At 39.0% G+C, this 21474-nt stretch overlaps 1 protein-coding gene across 2 annotated transcripts in view; it reads right to left on the bottom strand.

The window, feature by feature from the left end:
- Positions 1–4156: 4156 nt before the first annotated feature.
- The window catches only part of NIN (ninein (GSK3B interacting protein)), a 55812-nt gene continuing 38494 nt past the window's right edge, over positions 4157–21474 (bottom strand). The window contains exons 19-29 of one of the 2 annotated variants that reach the window (XM_009322928.1): positions 20463–20678; positions 19964–20077; positions 18734–18856; positions 18072–18185; positions 17203–17349; positions 15923–16102; positions 15257–15406; positions 14627–14725; positions 10782–10973; positions 5380–5493; positions 4157–4366 (exon numbers count right to left, since the gene is read on the bottom strand). In XM_009322928.1, the coding sequence (XP_009321203.1) occupies positions 4157–4366; positions 5380–5493; positions 10782–10973; positions 14627–14725; positions 15257–15406; positions 15923–16102; positions 17203–17349; positions 18072–18185; positions 18734–18856; positions 19964–20077; positions 20463–20678 (1659 nt within the window). Of the gene's footprint in view, positions 4367–5379; positions 5494–7773; positions 7837–10781; positions 10974–14626; positions 14726–15256; positions 15407–15922; positions 16103–17202; positions 17350–18071; positions 18186–18733; positions 18857–19963; positions 20078–20462; positions 20679–21474 lie in introns of those variants that run through there. The other variant, XM_009322929.1, reaches the window with a different exon arrangement.

The raw sequence follows: 21474 nt of genomic DNA, 5'->3' as shown, positions 1-21474 counted from the left end.
CCTCGTGCTTCCAGCAGGTACCCGCCGCCCCGCCTTCCACGCCCGTTACCACAAGAGCAAGTTTTAGAAGGTTAAACAGGAGGGGCATCCGAGAAGCACTCGGTATTTTCCCTGTAAAGGTGACGAATAGGTATGCAGCTTAAGGTGAGGGCAGGGTGTGCTTGAAAATAAGCGAAGAGGCGTGTTCGCTGCCTGTCAGCTTTTTACACTTCAGCCAATTTTATACTTGCATAATGGAAGAAGCTGCTTCTAGTAGCTGCCAAACTGTCCTTTTTATTATTATAGCTTTGTGTACGCATTTGACGAATTCGCAGATGCTACTTGAAGTACCTACAACTTCCATGGGAAGACACTGAAATATTTTCATGTTGGATAAAAAACAAGACACAAGCATGGATCGTACAGTAATGTATTATTTTTTTTAACATTCATTATAAATAATGTGTAAGTTGGTTCATCTTTTAGTTTTACATGATGTTGTAAGGACAATATATTACACTAGAACAAAACAAACTCAATAGAAAAAAATATACAATTGTTTTCATTTATACAGAAGTCATTTGTCGTGAAACAACAGCATCTGACACCGAACAGGAGACTGTAAATGATGGAAAACCTGAGAGACAGTGATGTCATTTGCTGAAAGTAAACGAAAGGATTTTACTCTTGATAGACCCAGACTGTCCCCTGCTCTACCTTACATATAATCTGGCTAAAATCAAATATGTTACAATTCTTTTTTTCCAATCAGAATTCAAAGAATTCAATTTTCCTTGTGTTTAAACTAGTAATTGGAGAATGTGCAACAACGTATACCTTTAAATCATTCTAAATTGACAAGTAGCACTTCAACTGTGTGACTTCAGTACACATAAATTTAACTTGGGGGTTTCTCCTCTTTCAAAACTCCCAACCCGAGATTTCCATGTGCCTTTATTTTCACAGTGATTCATAAAGCAAGAGTTGAAAACATTTAAAACACCTTCTGGTAATAAAGCAGTTAACATCTTAATTGGCAAGACCTGTTGTATGAATGAGGCCTAGAAATTCAGTGACTTTTGACTGGTACAATCCCATTAAATACTTTGGTATCTTTAAAATGCCTATACTGCATAGGAAGAGACATTCATGCACAAAAGACTGCTAATGCTTAATAACGTACGTGTTTATATGCTTATTTTCAGTAGCCTGGACTTTGTAAAACTAGCTGCTTAGCTTCTGAGCTGACACGATGAACCAATAAGCGACATGACACTGTTTGTAAGCAGCACTACCTTTCTCTGTGTTCCCTCCATTTGGGAAGGGATTGTCCTGAATTGTCCTGTAGCAACAAAAACAGTACAGTACAGAAAGGCTCTAGAATATATAATTACAAAAGGCACTTCTGAGAATTACTGCACACAAGTATTCCAGTGAAATTGGTGTTTTGTCTAAAAAATATTTACCAAACATTTTCCCCCTTCTCCTCCTCCTCTTTCCTGCGGCTAGGTTAGTTTCTTGAAGCTAAGTGAAAGAAAAGTAGAGCAAGGTAGGGTAAGGGTGAGAAAGAGAGAAGGCAAAATCCCTTTTCTCTGTTTCTCCCTTCTATTCCAACACCTGGGCTCCCTTTTTGGTACTGTGCTCTAGAAATGTCTGTATGTTTGGTTTATAAAAACCTGGTAACTACCGGGAGATTAAAAGAATTAGTTAAGTAGTCTAGCCTTTAAAATGGAGTAACGTGAAATTAATTCCACAACAGTTTAAGTGAAGTACTCATTCTCTCTGTTCAGCGTTCAGACTCTGGTCACATACTGAGCATTAGAAGTAAACCTAGGTCAAGATATGAAGTAGTGTTACAATGTGCTAGCTCATGATATTTTTCCAAATACCATTCTGATCATCTGAACCTCATTTACATTGTTTCCTGGAAGTATTTTGAAACTTTGCTAATTTCCATAGCATCGGCATAGTTTTAGGGTGTGCTCAACTACCCTGTTGCTAACATGCAGCCCTGGTACACCCCCCCACCCCACCCCAAGATTTCTTATAACTGATACCACTTATTGATCAATAGTAAAAGAAACAAGATCTCGCTACTTCAAGTTTTTAAAAGCTCTGATTTATATCAATGCAATTTGTCAATCTGACACATTTCAAATTTGTGAAAAAAAATGGTTGCAGCCTCTGAAAAATGGGATATGTAAATCCCTGAATTTGAGATTACTTAGAGAAATACCCAGTACAGGCATTTAGAATAGCATAGCAGTGAAATAATTTAGAAGGACTTTGTGATACTCCAACATGTTCTTCCTACGTGATTGTATTTCCATTTCCACTATATCGCCTGCATAAAGCAATGGAGGAGGAGGGGGAGGAGAAGAGGAAGTCGTACCCTGCACGTTTAGTTCTGTCCCTCAACCCTCCAAAATCGGTAAGTAACCACGTGGACGTAGATAGCATCCCCTGTAGCCACATGCTAATCAGTACCAAGTGAAAGTCATTTTCCATAGGTTACTCCACAGCTCATAGGCAGTATCGTCCCAGTTTCTGGGGGACTTTTGGCTCATTACAGGTGCTGTCAGAATTGTCACCTTGCTAGCGGTCTCAGAGACAAAACATCTCACCCTCTTCCTCTGCGTTCTCAGTTCATGCATATTTAGAGAGGTCCAGTTTCAAGTATTGCCAGTGTGGCCCCTTTCACCAGTTTTATTTACATTATTTAAATGTGTCTTACTGGTCCGATGGAGGCAAGGCGGTTGTAGGGCATTGGGACTATTTGCAGTAATAGGTTATATACAAGCATGTGAGCATGCAAGCTCTTACTCAGCTGCTTCTGTGTCAGACCCGTCTCAGTCTTGAAGGTGTTCCCAGAAAACCTGCATTTCCCTAGCCTCATCGGCTGATCAAACAGGAGGTATTGCCTGTCATTACAAACCTTGATGCTCTTTGACCTTCATGACTGCAGCATTTCTGCATGTTGGTCAAGGAGTACTAAGGTAATACTCATCCAAATACAATTTGGTTGATCCTGCTTTTCCTAATGCACATTTATCTTCATCTATTGACATCAATATCCACATTTATAACGTTGAAGGAAGCTAATTTAGGCTGTTATTCCCTGAGTTCTTCATATTCACATTGAATATGTTTCTTCACAATTAATTACAAACTTAGATTCTGTACTAGGATCTACTACAAAAGACAGGCCTTTCCAAATTATCACTCAGGTCAAAACGAACACTGCATTAATGGCAAAGGTCCATGTTTGTGAGGCCTAGTGACAGGATTTCACTGAAGAAATCATTCAAGTCCCCCTCTTCATTCTTCTGCCAGTTGTTTAATGAACATACTCCACTGCTTTACTGAATTTAAAAATTATATAAACAAAACTCACATCTTCACTTCTGTTTAGCGACTCTTCCTTTGTTTAGTATAACTTATTTCCACATACAAAAAAATTAAGGCCTCTACAATTTTTAAGTTGTCTGGCAGCACAGCTTAAAAAAAAAAAAAGTAGTAGTCTTTATTTGCCAGCTGGGAAATTTCTTCAGATGAAATACTGTTACACTTAGTTGGAGGCAGTAGTCCATTTACATATTTTTAAGAAAACTTTTTTCTGAGCTCTGCAGAGAAACAGCCACAAAGAATAACCCAGAAGCCTAATCCGTAAGGTGGAGCATATTGCTTTACAGAAACCAGAACCGGTTTGCAGGACACAGACCGTATCAGGAAAGTCTTGCTTTCAACAGCAATTATACTGACAGTGTCGAAGACTGACCTATCAATATTACTAGGTTTGGACTATGAAGTATCCTAGAAAGCCAAAAATACTTTAAAGTTTTGAATTCAGTAAGTTTGCATTAGACCTTGGCTTCAATCTAGGCAGGAATAATCGATTCAGTACAGTAAATTCAGAATTTATATTTTAAATTAAAACCAAAGTATCAAAATATTTACACAGTGAAGATTACTTTTAGGCAAAACTCAGCAGAAAACCAGTTTGGGAATAAACAAAAGTTCTCTTTTGGCAGTGTCCGGTTTGGGATTTAGCTCTGTCCTCTCCTTGGAGGCACCTGTTAACTAAAATTCATCAATACAAAAAGGCAACACAGTGAAAAGCTGAAATGTTAACATTTCAGTAAAGTGCATGGGGACTGTGGCAGACTTAATGGCTTTGCTATGACCTTATCTCAGATGCTGAATTAAATGATGGGGATGCCAGGTTCTTTACTATTCTATTGAGGTTGGCAATTTTTTCTTCTAGTAAATAGTTTTTCCTTTCAGCAGTTTTCTGCCGCTGTTCTGTCATCTCCAAAGCCTTCAGCAGTTGTGCATTCTCAACATAGAGATCCTTGACCATTGCATCTGCTTTAGTGTTCTTGGAAAGCTGAATTGTGAATAGAACATAATTACTCAGCAAATTAAAAGCAAAATGAAAAATTAAAAGCAAGAACAGTGCTGGGAAAGTCGGTGAATGTGTTTATTGTAACTCAAAGGAAGACAACCCACCCATTCATTTTATTTTTCTTTGTTAAAAAAATTATATGTTTGTGGAGTCTTTATAGATACTATGAATATTTTGAAACTGGAAAGACTTTGTAAGGAGATCAGGCAGATGATAGAGGGCTTCAAATTGATCTTGTCAGATGAGTACTGCTTTATAGCATTTGTCCTCTAAGGATTAAGTCTAGTTCACAAGAGGATCCACAAGCCCAGGGATCCCACAGAGATACTTCCTCCGAGGTTTGGACCACCAGCTCCTCCTCTCTAATTGGGGGGAGCAGCCTAGCACTTGTCTACGTGCTTTTGGGAACAGCCCTTTGGCAGGAGACCCTGTCAGCATAGCACTTCCTTAACGTGAAAGAGGAGACTGTACCTCAGTAGAAAACAGATACTGTTATCACATCACGCTTGTCCAAGTGTTCAAAAGCCACCTTTTCCTACACTATTGAGGACTTCCGAAGACGGCAGACCAGGGCAAGATCAAAAACCCCAAAACCGTGTCAAGCAAAGGGTGTGTTGGGGCAGGGGGCGTCGAGAAATCAATAATTGTACAGTAATCCTGTCTGTATTCTTCAGGAAGTTCTTTTTCCTCCTTTTCTAAGCAACTTTTCCAGTTAGGATACTTGGTCGGAATTTGATGTTTGTTTCCGGACTAAGTGCATCAGCATACCAAACAAGCATAGCTTTTTGGAAATTAATGAGTGGTGGATTCAGTCCCCAGTTTGGAGTTTTAGGAATTTTTGAGCAAATATGGCATCCTTTAGCTCAGAAGCATTAAAAGAAAAAGGAAAGCACCTTTAACTTTCTTCTAAACAAGAATGGCTTGGCAGCTTTTGCCCACTTAGTTGTTTACAGAAGTAATGGGGACGATTTGAGGAAGAGAGTAAGAATGCTTACTTGTTCTTTCAGCTGATTTACTTTATCTTGGAGAAGCCTCTTCACAAGCCTTAGTTTCTGTTCGACATCCATCATACGTCCTTCCATCATTTTTAGAAGCTGCTCGTGACCCCCCTGGAAAGCAACATTTATGTAAGAATCAGTTAACAAAAATCAGTTCACATTCACCAGTCCTTTTTTTCAGTTTATGCTTAAGAAAATAGCTGGCACTCCACATGTGAGTCTATTTTAAAGAGTCGACCAAATTAATAAACCATTCATGGAAGCAAAATGTTATGGCAATATTTCAAGGACACTCGCAGCGTTGAACTAGTTTTCCAAGTCCGAGTTACACTTGAGATTACCAGATCTAGGAAAAATTGATATAAAATTCCAAGTTCTGTCTTAACTGTGTTAGTCAGATCTAGATAGTTCCCTTTTCTGGTTCTTAGGTACAGCCATATTTCTGTTGAATGTGGGAAACAAAATACCAATCAAAATCTTAACAATTATAGAAAAAAATGCAGCTGAAGTCATAAGGGCATGTTAGTTTGACAGTATAGCTCTCCCATGCCAAAGGCCCCTTGAAATTGAGTAATATCCTAAAAAGTAGGATGCTATTATCCCAAACTCAATTTTTTACTTTTTTTTTTAGATTAGTTGTTGATAACTGATGTTTCCAAATAGTAACTCTACAATGCTTTTGCTCTTTTTCTTCAATGAGGTAACAGATGGTCTAACTAAAAGCATAGTAACTCAGTGTCATGAGAGTGCCCGTTACACCAACAGTTGAATGAAATTTTCCCAAATAAATTAGAAAAACCAGGAACTACAAGAAAGCTTGTTTGTATTTGGGAACTTTAGACGCTGACTGCAGGGAAAGGGATTCTTTATTTTAATGCTAGCTTGTTACTCTAATTCTAGGAAGTCATCTGAGAAGCTTAACTTTGAGAAAGCACTAACCTTCTCCCCGAAACAAAATGCCTTCAAAACCAAAGTACCTTCACACATGCGGGGGAGGATAAATGAAAAACTGAGGGAGGAGCATTTCAGGTAGGTAGTTGCTTGTCTAAACCACTGTAGAAAGATCCCCTTAGGGGATTGATTGCAGGCCACTCAACATTTTATTTGTTGTAACACCAGAAATCCTTAAGTCTATTATGGGATTTTTTGGTTTCTCTGCTCATTCGGCTTGTGAGAAAATTGAAAGAAGAGTTGTGTAGAAAACAGTTTTACAGTGTTGCTGGACTGGATATTTTTCCAGATTAGAAAAGTACTACTAATCAGAACTTGCAGGGGACTTTCTAGCCAAGTTATCCTGAGCTGCTATGATTTATAATTTGACTGGAATTCAAAAACATGGCTGACTATTACACTTCATAGTGGTTGCAGAAGCCTTGAGCGAGTAGTTAAGTATAAACTAAGAATTAGTGGTCTCAATACCTGTGATCCTGTTTCTTGGCTTAAAGTTGATTTGAGATTATTCCAACTTCATATTATTTCATGTTTAACAGAAGCCAGCTCAGGCATTAGCTTTAAGGTCATTAGAAAGATAGAAGCAAAAAGATCTCTGAAAGCAAACAGCTGAAATGGTTCATGGCTCCCAACTAGACAAATCATAGGCCTTAAAGAGGTGTTTTGCTGGCCTCTTAAAGTATTAAAAATCTAGTTTAATCTAGTAATTCAAGACAAAAAGAAGAACCACTAAGGAATGTTATCCAAGAAACAAGCGTGTTAATCATTTTCCCTTTTCTGGCACTGCCTTTTTACTTTATGGCCACAGCAGTAGAATATGCCCATGTACTATGCAAATTCTTTTCTTAAATGTGCAGGTACATCTGCTAAAGAGAAGCTGAGTATCTGTACTCAAGTACATCCCCTATTACAAATCTTTCCCAGAAGTCCTAATATGACAATCCTCAATATCAAAGACAAATATTTTGTCTAAAATTTGTTAATTCTTGTTCATAAAGCCGAAACTATTGATACTATTAAGACAAGAGGCATTATGTTTAAAAAAAGTTTTATTTTTCATTTACATCAAAAATGTCGTCTTTCCCTGTTAAAAAGTTTATACATCTTGTACAAAAATGCAGTATAAATACCCCAGATTTTCTTCCAATCTCATATAAAATTAGTACCATTTGAGAAAAATAGTCTCTTTCCACACTGAACAACTCCACATTTTAAATAACATAAATAAAAAGTATTTGTAACAAATTAAAAAAGACAGCTTATGAATTTTCACAAAATAGCTTCTAGACAAATAAATAGGAAATAACACTGTGGAGACTTTTTTTTTCCCCCTAGAAAAAGCACAAAATAATTTGATCCTCAAGTTTCTCAGCTTATGCCAGTTCGTGTGTTTGTGTGTGTTTATCATGGTAAGGAATGAGATCATAAGCAGCCAAGCTGTCAGAGGTGCCCGATCCTCCGGTAGGAATCTGCATGCACTGCTCGCTGCTCCGGTAGCAAGGCCTAGAGAAAGAAGGCAAGTGGGATACTTCACCCTGATATCCAGATTTTCTTTTAAATACGTACGTATACTTAGTTAAAGCAAACCACCAAAACAAGCGAAGCAAGCAACGCAAGACAAACAAAAACCACACACAAAAGAAAACATGCAGAGTATCACAGATTATATTTCTCTAAACATTAGTATTGGCACTACACATATGCAATTGAGGAGATATTCAGGATGCATTTTCCAAATGTAAGGACTCTTCAGATGGCTCATCCATGTTTTTGGGGGATTTAAAAAGATCAGTGGCCGTGATTAACTGCAATTCGCAAAGCAGTTAAATTTCTTAGAGGAAATTATCTGCCACTATATACATACACACACACATATATATATAAAATCTCAGATTGCCGCATAGCATTTGTGAAGAATGTAGTCCAACTGGCCTCCTTTGAAAACTTATTTGCATTTCTATTTTAAACCTAGTTGTAAGTCTTTTCCTGAGACAGGTGAACAAGCTGTTGGTCAGAGGTGATTTGAATTTTGAAATAAAGTGCTGAAGAAGGGGGAAGTTGAGCAACTCTAAGTACTCTGAACGAAAATATTGGTTGGCAGAAGTTCTAAGAGAACTTAGGAAAATATTGGGTCATTAACAGGCTCCCAAATCTAGTTATTGAGTAAGGAGTATGAGAACAAGTGCAGCAATTGCTACTGTGCAGCAGGTAAGAATCACAGCACTGCACACAGCAGAAGCAGTCATTTGGAATTCAGAAGAGTCCAGACAGGTTAACACAGTAGAAAAGGCTCAGGAGTTTTAATTTAGTGAAATTTGAACATATGACAGTAGTCTTTGGAGGGCAATAGCTCAAGACTGACTGTAAAATGAATGAGAGCACAGACCACCATAGCAATAATCAAAAAGCAAGGAAAATTGCAAAGCATGAGGAACATAAAATAATTCCAAAAAGGAGGGGGATAACTTTGGATACCTTATTACACAGAAGGACTCGGGATCTAAGAAAGCTGCAAAGTGCAAAGCAGCAGCAGGAAAACTAGATGATTAAGTTTACACAGAAAGCATGGGTAACCTGACGTTGTACTCACTGGTGAAAAGATGATGAAGAGGGATTAGGATGCAATTTTTCAAGGTGCTAAAGGGGACATTAAAATGGACATAAGCTCAACTAAATGTTAACCCTAGAAATCAGGATGATGAAGAAAAATCAGTGAGAATTAAAGCAAGATGTGCTTACAGAAATGTTGAAGTTGAGACAAACTAAAACAAATTTGGCCTCGTTTATAGTTGTAGAATGCATGTGTTTAATAATGATTTTAGAAAGTTATCCAGTAAAGCCCATGAAAAAAGCTGTAGGAGATGTTATAAACCAGAATATCCATTCACTTTAAGCAAAAAAAATATTAAAAGGATTAAGTGCATTAGCACATTGACAGAAAATATTTGCAAAGCCTCTCTGAAAGTATTTTTAAATTCATGAAGCTTTCCAGAATAAAAGCTTTTACAGGAAATGTAGAAGTGATTTATCTGTAGAACTACAAGTTCCGGGATGTGACTAGTTTGCAAATTGTTTCTCATGCTTTCAAAGGCAAAATTACAAAGTCATCACTCCTAATGCAATACACAGCACATTCATTTGCAGATGCTACTGCTGTAATATGGCTTTTATTGATTTCAAAATTGAAGTGCACGCTCTACTTTCCATTGTATGTGACCAAGTACATTAGCCTGTGGTAATGCACTTCTGTCAGGACTCAGCTGAAAGGGGGAGGACCTTACAATTGATTTCTTTTTACTTATCCTATATTATTTGCGGTTAAGTTCTTTTTTTGGGGGGGAACTTTTAGATTTTATGCCTTTCTTAAAAAAGAATTCTTACTCCAAGTTTTAGAAACTTTAGACACTGTTACTGCATATACTCCTCTCCATAGTACCTTTTTTCCAGAATACCCTATTAACACGTTCAGAGATTTTTGAGCTTCAAAGTCTTGGTTTTACTTTTTTTTTTAAAGTGTAACTCCAATCCAAGTTTAAAATGTAAAGGTTTTTTTCTCTGCTAACAGATTAATAAAAGTGTTAGCATTTTATCTAAGTTATTTAGAGCTTTATCTTTTCTCATAAGATAAAGTCGTGATATTATTTTAAAACCTATGGCCTGAGCCAAAGCTTTAGAGATTTTTCTTCAAAGAGTAACCGAATCTCTAAGACTCATTTGGCAAGCCTGGTCCCTAAGCTTAGTTTTATATGGGAGATGCAAACTTTTCTACCTATCACCTATAGTTCAGTTTTACATGTTGAAAAAAAACCCCAAAACACTAAAAGTGTTTTGCCCAATATGTGCAGTGTCTGTAATCTTCCTTGGAATTAGATTGCTTTTCCTCAGAAATACCAACGTTGAACTTTCTGTATAACAGTAACAGTGTTCTCCAAACAATGTCTTGTCATATGGCCAAATAATGAAGACAGGCTGACCTTACAAAAAACATGAATTTGTTTGTATTCTGCTCTACTACAGCTGACAGAACTCCATGTGACAGCGACAGCCCAAACTAGTATTTTGTGTGACGGATATGCGTTTGTGCAATATGTGGTGTAGTGTATTTTTTAAAACGATGGTTCCAGACATGGATATTAGGTAAAGAAAACAAAACAAAACCTATGAACAGTTATTGCACGTTGATCAGAAGGAGAAAAGCCAGTTGAATGTGGATAGGAGTGTTTTTTATTTCAAGAAGATTAAGTGGACTTCAGAATTAAGCTATGGCTCAAGCTAAATATGCTAAATTACAAAGGTTTGTTTTGTATACATCTTTGATAGAATGAATTTTAATTTTAATTTTTGAACTGGCATAAACAGAGAACGGATCTCATCAGAATTGAAAAAAACAAGAAAACTAACCAGATATCCTTTTAAAGTTGTAACCTGCAGAGTAACGAGAGCTTTACCTGTTGCATGTTTGTTTCAGAGGGTCTACTTTCAAGTTCTTCCTGAAGACGTTGACTCCTCCTCTCTGCTTGTAGTAGCTGGTGTTGGAGCTGCAGGAACTGTTCCTTGGGCACCATAGCACAGCCTTGCTGCTGGAGCTCCCGGGAGTGCGGTGATTGGCTAAGCATCACACTGGCGCTTGAGTGGAGCATCTGAAGAGTAAAGGACATCAGCCATCAGGAGAAAGCAGCACTGCCGTTCATACAACGTACCTGTTAGTGATGCGCTAGACATCAGGTTAGTCCTGAACGATTTCTTGTACGCAAGAGAAACAAGCCTGAACTCAGTAAGGGAGGCTAAATAGACAGCTTTTCTCTTTCCAATGAAAAAAGATGCATCTTTATGTGCAGTGTTGAAGTCTAAAGGAATCTGAGCTTTGATTCATAATTTCAGACCTGAATTATAAATTCACTGACTTTCTGATGAAATCCCGTCAAAGTTAAATGGGCCTGTGGCGAGCTTTAACTTAACAGTCCTTTTTAATTTTAACCTTGATCCCAGCAGCTCTTCTAAAAATAGTATCCACTTACAAATAAAAGCACTAGCATGAGGCAGGCTGAAGTTGTCCACCAGTGCTGATTATTTCTAGTCTTTAATCTAGGATGGCGAGGCAGCATCCTCAAAAGCAAAACAAGTTTTCAGTGTAATGTATGATGACTTAAGTAATTTGATGCCAGCTGCTGTATTACATTCAGAATCCAGTATTCAGAATCCCATATATCTTTCCTTATGTTCACTATTAACTGTAGAAATGTTAACACATTTTTATAGTTTTCATTTCAAGACATGCCACAAGCAGAGTTTGATAGCAAGTGTGGAGACCTCCCGAGTGTCTGTGCTGCATAAGCAAAAGTATACCCAGAGGGGCCCTTGAGATATGGATGCATATAGTAATCTGAAGTAGTTTAATTCCAAAACTAAGTCTTGCTTTCACTAAAAAAAAAAAAAGTTAGCGAATGCATCAGCAAGTCTACATAATGTAAAGGTAGTATATACCAACAGAGAGTTCATGCATACTGGTTGTCCTTTGTGAAGTTATACATACTACCGGAGAAGTCTTTTAGTTGGTAAAACTAGGCATCTCACGTGGGACAAAAGGATCACGTTCCTAAGAGTCCTTGCTACAGCAAAAAAAGCACCTCAGAACAGACTTGTCCCAAACGGTTTAGCTTCCCCGCATCATTTAATTAAGTGCTGCTCCCAAGCAATGCTATGACAGTTACTGGGTGAACGGGGCTAGAAGAGAGGCATTTCTGGCATTACCTTACTATGGTAGCATTGCAACCAGGAGAGCCCAAGTTAGATAAACTGGCCCAGCATTAGATGAACTTTCGGACAATACTAAAAGCTAAGATTGTTTCATGTGACTGTTTAGCATTTTTCTAGACTAAAGTAAAATCCAGGTAAGACTAGCTCACAGTTGTAATAGTTTATAATATTAAAAAAAGACCAGAACTGTACAATAAAAACCCCTGATGTTTCAGACAAGCTGATTTGCAGCTTGAGTTTGCATAAGATTAATACTTTCTTCCCATAAAGTTCAGTTGACCGCATCATAAAATCCTCGCCACCTGTTATCTCAAAACCATTACTCTGTTCCCTTAGGGAAAGGCATATAAGATTATGTTAGTGATTTTAATTTTCCTTCCACAAGTGGTAGAATTAAGGCCTCAATTCATAATCATATTTCAGTTACTGGGTTCATCTATAGCGTAAACAACTATAAGCATTTTTCATAGCGGTGCAGCTCTTCTGGCCGTGTTAGCATCGGTACATGCCTGCTGGCCCAGGTAAACAGAAAATAGGTTTAAGTATTTTAAAATAAAACTCCGTATTTTTTAAGCTATCAGGAGGTTCTCTTGAATCAACTTGTCTAAAGGAGCTATTATTTTTATTGTTTATATTGTCGGTAAAAGAATGAGCTTTTGATGGAATTTGTTTAGGATTTCGTGTAATGTTGTGAAGCCCACAAGTATCTAATGAAAGAGCTGAAGAAACAGTCAATTAATGTTAACGGCATCTTAAAAATAAATACTAATTGTGTGGCTAATGAAAACAATACGGTCTTGCTGTATTCATCTGTAGAAGAAAGTGGAACAATAATGACCTTGCTAAACTATTAGGGATGACACTGAGTATGATCACGTATCAGTTAACATTAAGGAAAACATTTGACAGTCTGGTGAAAAAGCATGCAGATATCAGAGGTAAATATGAAAACACCTTCAAGCCTCACAGTCAATGGGTTAGAAGGAAGGGGTTGAGCCACTTTTCATTCATTCTTTTGAATGCGATTGATTATTTCTCTCCATTTTCATGGCAATGCCTTAGAAGTATGCAACTTCTTGGCCTACGGAATCAAATTGCACAATATACTAACCACAAAGAAGTTAGTGGAGCTGTCAAAGTAAAAATTTTACATTAAAATGAATAGTGGCTTCTTTACTTAAAAGATGCATGGAATAATTAAAAAAAAAAATCCATAAAAGAAAGAAATGTTTTCTCCATGCTATGGTAGTACATTGAAAATGATTGCTCTACCTTCGCACACTATTTCAGAAAGAGAACTGCACCCTTCTCTGCTAGTTCCAACCACTGAGTTCTAGACAGGTTAGCCATGAACAAAAGGAGAACAGGCACAAAAGAGAAAGTTAGAAGTCATAAAATGCTAAGTGAATGTTATACACACCTGCTGGGAAAATGTTATCAGGAGTAACGAGTCCTGCATGTTTGAAATACAAATTTTAGGAGAAAACGCAATTCCATGCTTGGTGTTTATACTGAAGGGTTTAACAGTGTTTGGAATTTTCCCAAAGCTTAATTAAGACTATATAAATAAAAGCGCAGGGCATATAAACAGTCTTTTCAGTAACTTGTCAAAATCTCATCTTTTCTGATCCAAGTTCTTACAATTTTACAGCTAATTACGTTATGCTGAATATACTATGTTTCCCATTTGCTCTCTTGATGAAAAACATGAAGTCTTAATAAACAGTGTTGTAAAAGCCTCATCTAGAAGATGCTTTGATTCATGGAACAAGTAGAAATTATGTTTTTGTATTTTTTTTTTTTAACTATTATGTTTTAAACTCAAATTCAGGACATCAAATTTAGGCAAGACTGCTGAGACACAACTCGGAGGTGTAGCCTGACCTTAAGGGATACACTAACTTAACATAGTTAAGCTTGCCTGTTCCTGTAACCACGGACACCTAAGAATTAGGCAGTTTTCACAACGTCCAGCATGATCTGTCTCCAGCAGTACTGAACAGACATCCACACTTACAGCAGGCTTTGGAAGAATCTCGACTGAAGTTTTCACTCATGCCTTTAGATTAACAGCAAGTTGTGTAAATTGTTACTCTATCACAATCTAGATAAGATAGCAAGGCTTCCACTCAGCAAATGGTTCCCATAGTAAATAAGAACAGGTTTCTACATTAAGAGCAGCATTACGCAAATATTAGTTAAGAAACTTGAGGTTACATGTTTTAGGAAGGAAGAGGAAAGTGTTAGCCTTGCCTCAAGCAGAGAAACAAATTTCTTCGCTATTTTATTTTATATCTGCAGCCTTACGTGAATTAACAATAAACCACAACGTGCTTCAGAGAAGCATGTTTGTCACACTAACGTCTTGATCATGTAAGATGAGATCAGGCATCAGGGGAGATTAATTCTGCTAGTTTCAATTAGTTTCCTCTGTTCCTACACATCTAGAAGTTGTTTTTAAATACATTCATAGATTCAGTGAGGTAGTGATAGAGCCCCATGCTATTCAGTACAGTCAACGCTGATTGAAAAGTACCTCCATTAACTGATCATCCAGTTTGACTTGCTTTTTTCTTAGGCCTTCATTTTCTGAGCTGGTTTCCAGTTCACGTTCAAGAGAATTCATCTGACTGATCTATTAAAGACAAGAAGTTTCCTTAGAAAGATAGTAGTTTCTCATTTTATCTGTGGGGCTTTTTCCCCCCCAATATTCAAGTCATGAATCACTGCACATCAAGACAATTCAAGATTAAAAGACATAAGTATTTGGACAAGAGTAATGCTTTGCTGAAAGTGATGTCTAAGACAATGTTATACTGTGTCTCTTGACAAGTTTCAAAGAATAGGCAGGGTAACTGATTTTTACTCTAAAAGCGGTAATGCTAGCACACGAGCGCTGTGTATTGCGGAGCACTTGAGCAAGCTGCGTTTTGTTTATGGTCCCCATGTTCTACCACGGAACTGTTTGTACTGTTCCTGCAGCACAGGGGCACAGACTTCCACCCTGCAGGCTCTGCAGAAGCACAGAAGACAGTCAGCTCCTTGGGACAGGGATTCATAAGAGACAACGCAAAGATCAGAGTAAAAGAAAATTACAGCTTACCACATTAGCTCTTAGAGATGGAAGTACTGCTGTGAGTCACGCGTTTACCATCTAAAAACTAACCTTCCTGTTTGCAGATGACAACTCCTTCTGAAGCTGTTCACACTCCCTCTTCAAGCTTAATTTCTCTTGCTCTATGGCTTTGACGATACCTGACTGGCTTTGGTGCTTCTGGTGCTTTAGGGAAAGGATAGTAGATTCCAGCTGTCTGATCTAAAGAGACCAGAGATGAACAAATGTGGAAAAACATTCCAGACACTTCACAAATCAGATTGCATGTACTTAATCTAAAATACCAAGTACCAACCGATTTCGGACTCATAGCAGATTCTGGTGTATTTTTGACATTTTAGCTTTGAGCAATAAAAGGTCTTTCCCTTCCTCTTCCTCCTAATCTGCCTACTGCTGTGAGCCAAGAAATCAGACATGAAGAATGCTCGGAATACTAAGAAGTTTTTATGAAAGAAAAAATTGAAGGGCGTTAACTGAAAGGTGGACCAGAGTCTTAGACAAGAGTTATCAGGATTTTCTTTTAGAAAAGAACATCCTAAGAGCGTCTGCATACTCAGTGCAGATGTAAAGGAAAACTATTCCATTACGCATTCTTTCTGCAAATGTTTGTATTCAAAACTAATGAGCAACATTCCTCTCCTGTATTACCCACTGCAAAACAAGTTTTGCCTAGCACGCAGGGACCGCCTCTGTGATCTGTCACCTTGCTCAGGTTACCTTCTCCCTGGAGTGAGTCAGGTCTGTTTTAGTGCTCTGGACTTCTCTTTGCAGCCTCTCATTCTCCTGCCTGAGCAGCTGCTGCTCCTGTTTCGTCAGCTGGTCCAGTTCATCCCAGTGTAGTTGCCTCTGTTGGTCCTGCAGCCCTGAGGAAGGCACAGCCAGTTCTAGAACCCGATTCTTAAGACAGACAGAATTGCAAGGTTAGGCCTTAAACAAAGAAGCAGACATTTTCTCTATTCAGGTGGGTTTTAAGTAGGCTTTCAGTAACTGCAGACTCTAAAGTCGCAAGGTTCCCGTCTTCCTCCCAGCCTACACACTGTTTTCCACTAAGAAACCCGACATGCTAATCACAGCGCAAAACCAAAGTGCTTCCCTTGACTGAAATCACAGATAATAGCTGTGCGCCAGAATGGTTGATATGAGTGCGCAGAGTTCAACACCACAAAAAAGCAATTTGTGCTCCATTTCACAGCCTCATCAAGCAAATAATAGAACTCTATTATATATTATTCAGTAATAGCTGTAATTTAGTTCCTGTTGTACAATTCTGAAACAGCCTCTTTTCCATGTGGACATTAAATATTCCTTAATTACATGGCAAACAAGCAAATTAGTAACTGAATTCATAATACCAATCCCAAGACTGCTGTCTACAGCTCCTTCAGTTACAGTTCCTCATGAGTTAAGAGAGGCTGCTATAATGCTGTGCCTTTCAAAAACAAGTATGACTGAAAATTAGATCCCCCTGTCAATTACTAGTTTGACTGTTAATATGTTTGTAGTTTTGATATGTGTAAATTCATACATCGCCCACAGATTTTTTTTTTTTTGGCATAAGATTTCTTTCAGGGAAGAATGGAGACTCAGGAGATGGACTGATCATTGCCTGTCCTCGTGTTCAAAACTTAAAATAAGTTTAAAAAGAAGTTTAAAATCCGCACATTACACACAGTCTGACAAGACTAATTATAGCTAACTATTTTAAAACGGTAAACTACTAAATACAGAAAACATCATTAAAATAGGGCTTCTTTTGTACCCACCTCCTTTCAGCTTTTTTTAAATTACTAGCTTTATATCACTTGTTTAAAAAAAACCCAAAAAATCAATAGTTGCATAACTCTGAGTCTGCTTGCCCAAGTCTGCAGCACTATTTGTGTCCTTTTAATGGACAAGCCAACCTAAAGAAATAAGTTGGCTACAGAAGAGCAGCAGCTAGTGTCCATAAACCCTGGCGTGCAAAGCTGACTGACTTTGAGGCACCCGAGGTCCGTTACCTTTTCATTGGCATTCTGCAGCTGCTTGTGTAAAGACATCACTTCTTGTTTAAGAGTTTCCTTCTCCTGTTGCGTCATGCGTAAGTCCGACTTTAGTCGGGACATTTGAAGGTTGGTATTTTGCAGCGTTTCGTCTAGACTCTGAACCTGTAACAAGCAGGAACACAGCTTGGCATTTGCTGGGCCAAGATTTCTTGTAACCTCGGTCTGCTAGGATGTGTATGCACCACATATCGCACACATCTAGGATCTCCGATGGAGGGAGCGAAGAAGTTTATAATGCCGACAGCCCCCTTTAAAAACGCTAAATGATTTTCTGACTTTGTTCCAAATTAGTAGCCGTGCACTTTGAATACAGCCACAATACTGCATTCAGAGACACATCTTCCACCCCCGCATATTTATTGTGCTATGCTGGGAAGAGAAGATTTCTCTTGAATTATTTATTCTTCCTGGCAGCCGATGGCCAACGAGAAACCCCAAGCATAATTAGCCAAGCAGATAGCCATTCGTTCCCCTCCCCTGCCTGGTGAGAGACGAGCCACTGCCAGAAGAGCAGGGAGCAACAGCAGAGTCTCTGCAGTATTTTAGGAATAACTGGGCAGAATGAATTGGCAAAATGAACTTGGCTGTAGATGCAAAACAACATAGCTTATTCTTGGGGAAAAAAACCCTCATTGCATTTCACAAGTTTCCTCTTGTCCTTTAAGAATGTCACTTTGAAAGCCCATCAAAGTGGCCATTCTTAGCTGCATGACATCTTTGCACACATTAGAAGAGGGCTTTTTTTTTTTTTATGAGAAAAGCACTACAAGAGATTAAAAAAAAATGTTTTTGATCTAGGGCTATAACAAAAATCACTGTTATACCTTTTCTTGTGACACAGTGAGCTGTGTTTTCAGTGTTTGACTCTGCTGTTCCCAGGACTTCTGTTCCTGCTTCAAGCTGCCAACTGCATTCTCCAAGCAGCTTACTTTAGCTACCTGAAATAAGATTACATCGGTAAGCTTGACTCATTCAGGATTTTCTTTAACTCAATTTGACTTGGAGAGTTAAGCTAGAGGGAGTTACAGCTACACAAAGAAAACACAGGAGAGCAAAAAAACCCCTCAGCTCCCAGCCTGAGTCTCCACACAACAGGATCATTATTTATAGTGTGAGTGTTAGTTACACTGCTCGAGTTCTGAGTTACAGTACGTTAGAGTTGCAATGGAAGTGCAAGAACACTGTCTTCCTTGTCCTGCTGCAATATTTATATCCAGGCCTCTGTTCCTTGCAATGTTTGGAATTTTCTATGTAACCAAATTACAGTAAAGCCGTGCTCCAGAATTTAAGCTTTCTCTTTAAGACCAGCTGGGAAAAAAAGGCAGTGGCAATTAAGCCTTTATCTGGCTTGAAGGTAAGAAAAAAAAAAAAAGAGATAAAATCCAGAGTAGTTTTACAGGTTAGGGTGATACGGATAGTGATACAGGAATTGTAACAGCCCGTTACAGCACGTAGGTAGTGATGTGGATTTGCAGTTCTTTCATACCTTCTCAATACATCTGTTTAATTCCTCACTCAGGGCTTCTTTGTCTTTCTGCAGCTTTTCGTTTTTAGTAATTAAACTCGAAACTTCATTTTGAAGGTCAGAAAGATCAGGGCATCTCGGCAGCTGTGGAAAACAAACCCCTCACAGTTGTGTTTGTGTGCCGTTTCCGAATTTTGCATGCAAGCGTTACACAAAGCTTTCTCTTCTCCTCCGGGCTAAGCATCCCGCTCCGGATAGGGTGGAAGAGAGAGGAGCATACTGCAGTTTGGTACGAATGACCATACGAGTATCGTTCATATGATCCAGGGCATCCTTCCTGCAACAGCAGTGCTAAGGATTCCTAATTGCCCTGTGATCCCTTGGATTTGCTTTAGGGCTGGTCTTTTCCCTGCCTCTTCTGTGAAAGGGGGAAAAAAAAAAACCCTGTACTGCTGACTTCCGATCCTCTTCCCATCTGACACAGTGCTTTAGCTTAACACTCTGCCTTCTCCTGGGCTGTCCTGTCTTTGCTCACTCAATCTTCCGTCTTCAGTTACACTCAAGCCACGATCCACTCTTTACTGAATAGGCTTCATCTGCTTTTGCTTTTTAAGACCGTTATCTATCCTAAGCATTGGGTGTGTCAAATGAGTGCTTTACACAGTAAAGAAAATTACTTTGTGGAGCCCTTATCAGGAGAGCTAACTCATTTGTAGCCTTCATTACCTATGTTTATTAGCATATATTTACAGCCAATTGAACCATGCCTATACAGGCGATAACCAAGCCCTGAGGATAATTTCCTGGAGAAGTTGTGAGACGTCAAAGTCTCCAGATAAGTTTAGCAATAGGAAGTCTCTCCGAGAGGACATGCTGGAAGAGACCAGTCCTTAAACGGAGTTATATGGGTATCACCAGTTACACAGGAAAATGTTCCCCTGCCTATCCCGTCTGCACAAACTAGAAGAGCCCTGTCTATTCCTTAATTAGAGCTTTAAATCTTTGTCTTCATTGTCAAAGCCTGTCTTTGTAGAATCACTACTCTGGAAGACCTTTTGGCGAAGGCTAAGTGAAACCAACCTTATTTGAACAATTGTGCGTTGTACCCGGAAACTGTTTCAAGAGGATTTATATTCCCCTACTGTTATGACCTTTCTTTAAAGAAATTAACTATTTCCAACTCGGGCAAAAGAGCAGGGCACATCAGAAGACAGCCAGCATTACCTGATGGCACTCAAGAGGATGCCATACCTGTTTTGACTTCTCAAGTTCCTGCTTGAGGATGTGGTTCTCCTGCTCCAGTATATGAGCTTGAACCTTCATTTTTGACAGCTCCGCCTCCAAGGAAGACACCATATTTGATGACTGCAAAAAGTAAAAGGCTCAGATTTCAACTTAGGAGACAGGCAGAGTAACAAAGGTTAGCCAGAGGATGCTGCAGCCAGTGACATGGGTTAGAGCTGGGATGGCACTGGACTGAACAGAACAGGCATGCTGGAAAATGCAGGTTAAATATTTAGCATCGCTAAGCTCCATTTTTGAGACAAGCCTGCACACTTCCACCTCCCTGCTTTTGGCTGCTGCCACGCTTTCCTTCCACCCCCACTGCTGCACGCATGTACGTTTGCAGCTGGTACTTGGGGGAAGTTCAGCTTTGAAAGACCACGCAAGAAAGGGATGCTAATTCCACAGCACCTGTGCATTCCGAAGAGTTCAGTTTCATACCGTTAGAGAGCACGTAATCCCGTACCTTTACTTTGGAGTTTTCCAGTTCCTCTTTCAGTACCAGTCTCTCCTTTTCCCATTCTTCCAGGGTGCATTTTCCCGCTTCCCTTTCCTTTTGCTTGAGCACCCTTGCCAGCTGTTGATTAAGATCCTGCACATCTGCTTGATTTTTGGAGTTCCTCTGGCTAAGTTCTGTATTTTCAGAGTCCAGCTGCTGGTTTCTGGTCTTCAGATCTACTACCTGAATCGGGACAGCAGTGTCAGTTATGACTGCTTCTACAGCGGGGATGAGATTTTTTTTAAGTCATTCCCTTTCTATTAAGATGATTAAAAAACCTGACAAGTGTCACTCCAATTCAGTGGTGACTGAATGGTGGGGCACAGCTGTTAACTGTACTCTATGTAACAGTCATGACCCCCCCAGTAGCACTGCTTGCTTTATTTCCCTAGAGTTAACTTGCTCCATGCCCTAATTTTAGGCCAAATCAAGTAGAACCATATTTAGGAGTAGGATGGCCTGTTGCATGCATGGTCAGCCTCACAAACTGTTTATTTCTCATAATTGGCCTCAGTTATATCAGTTATGATATCCGTCCTCTGGCACACCACTCTTCCTCCTTCCCTTTGCCATGCTGATGTATATTTTGAGGGTTATGCTGGTGAGCTAGTAGACTATTCTGAGCAAGTAGGCTTTTACTAAGCAACACTGCGAGGGACATGAATGTAAGAGCTACTTAAACCTTCTACTTTGCCTAGCGTAACAAACCACCCTTGAAATAAAAGTAGCAGTCTCATGGATACGAGCAAAGGGTCACAGATGGCAGCATTCCTAGACCCAGCTAGCTGGGAAATAAGTAGAGGCTGAGTCACATAACCTCTGTTTCCCATGGGCTACTGCAGAGCATTACCCACAAAGACTACAAAAGAAGGATTTTAACTTTATTTTTCTATTAAATAAACTTTCCAAGTTGACTATGGAAAGCGCCCTCAAGTCTGTAAGCTAGATAGTCACAGTAGCGTTGCAGTTGTCTTCCGAT

The sequence above is a fragment of the Pygoscelis adeliae genome, unplaced genomic scaffold (genome assembly GCF_000699105.1).
Source record: "Pygoscelis adeliae isolate BGI_AS28 unplaced genomic scaffold, ASM69910v1 Scaffold314, whole genome shotgun sequence".
Taxonomy (NCBI): Eukaryota; Metazoa; Chordata; class Aves; order Sphenisciformes; family Spheniscidae; genus Pygoscelis; species Pygoscelis adeliae.
This window is presented reverse-complemented; position numbering and strand designations above follow the sequence as displayed.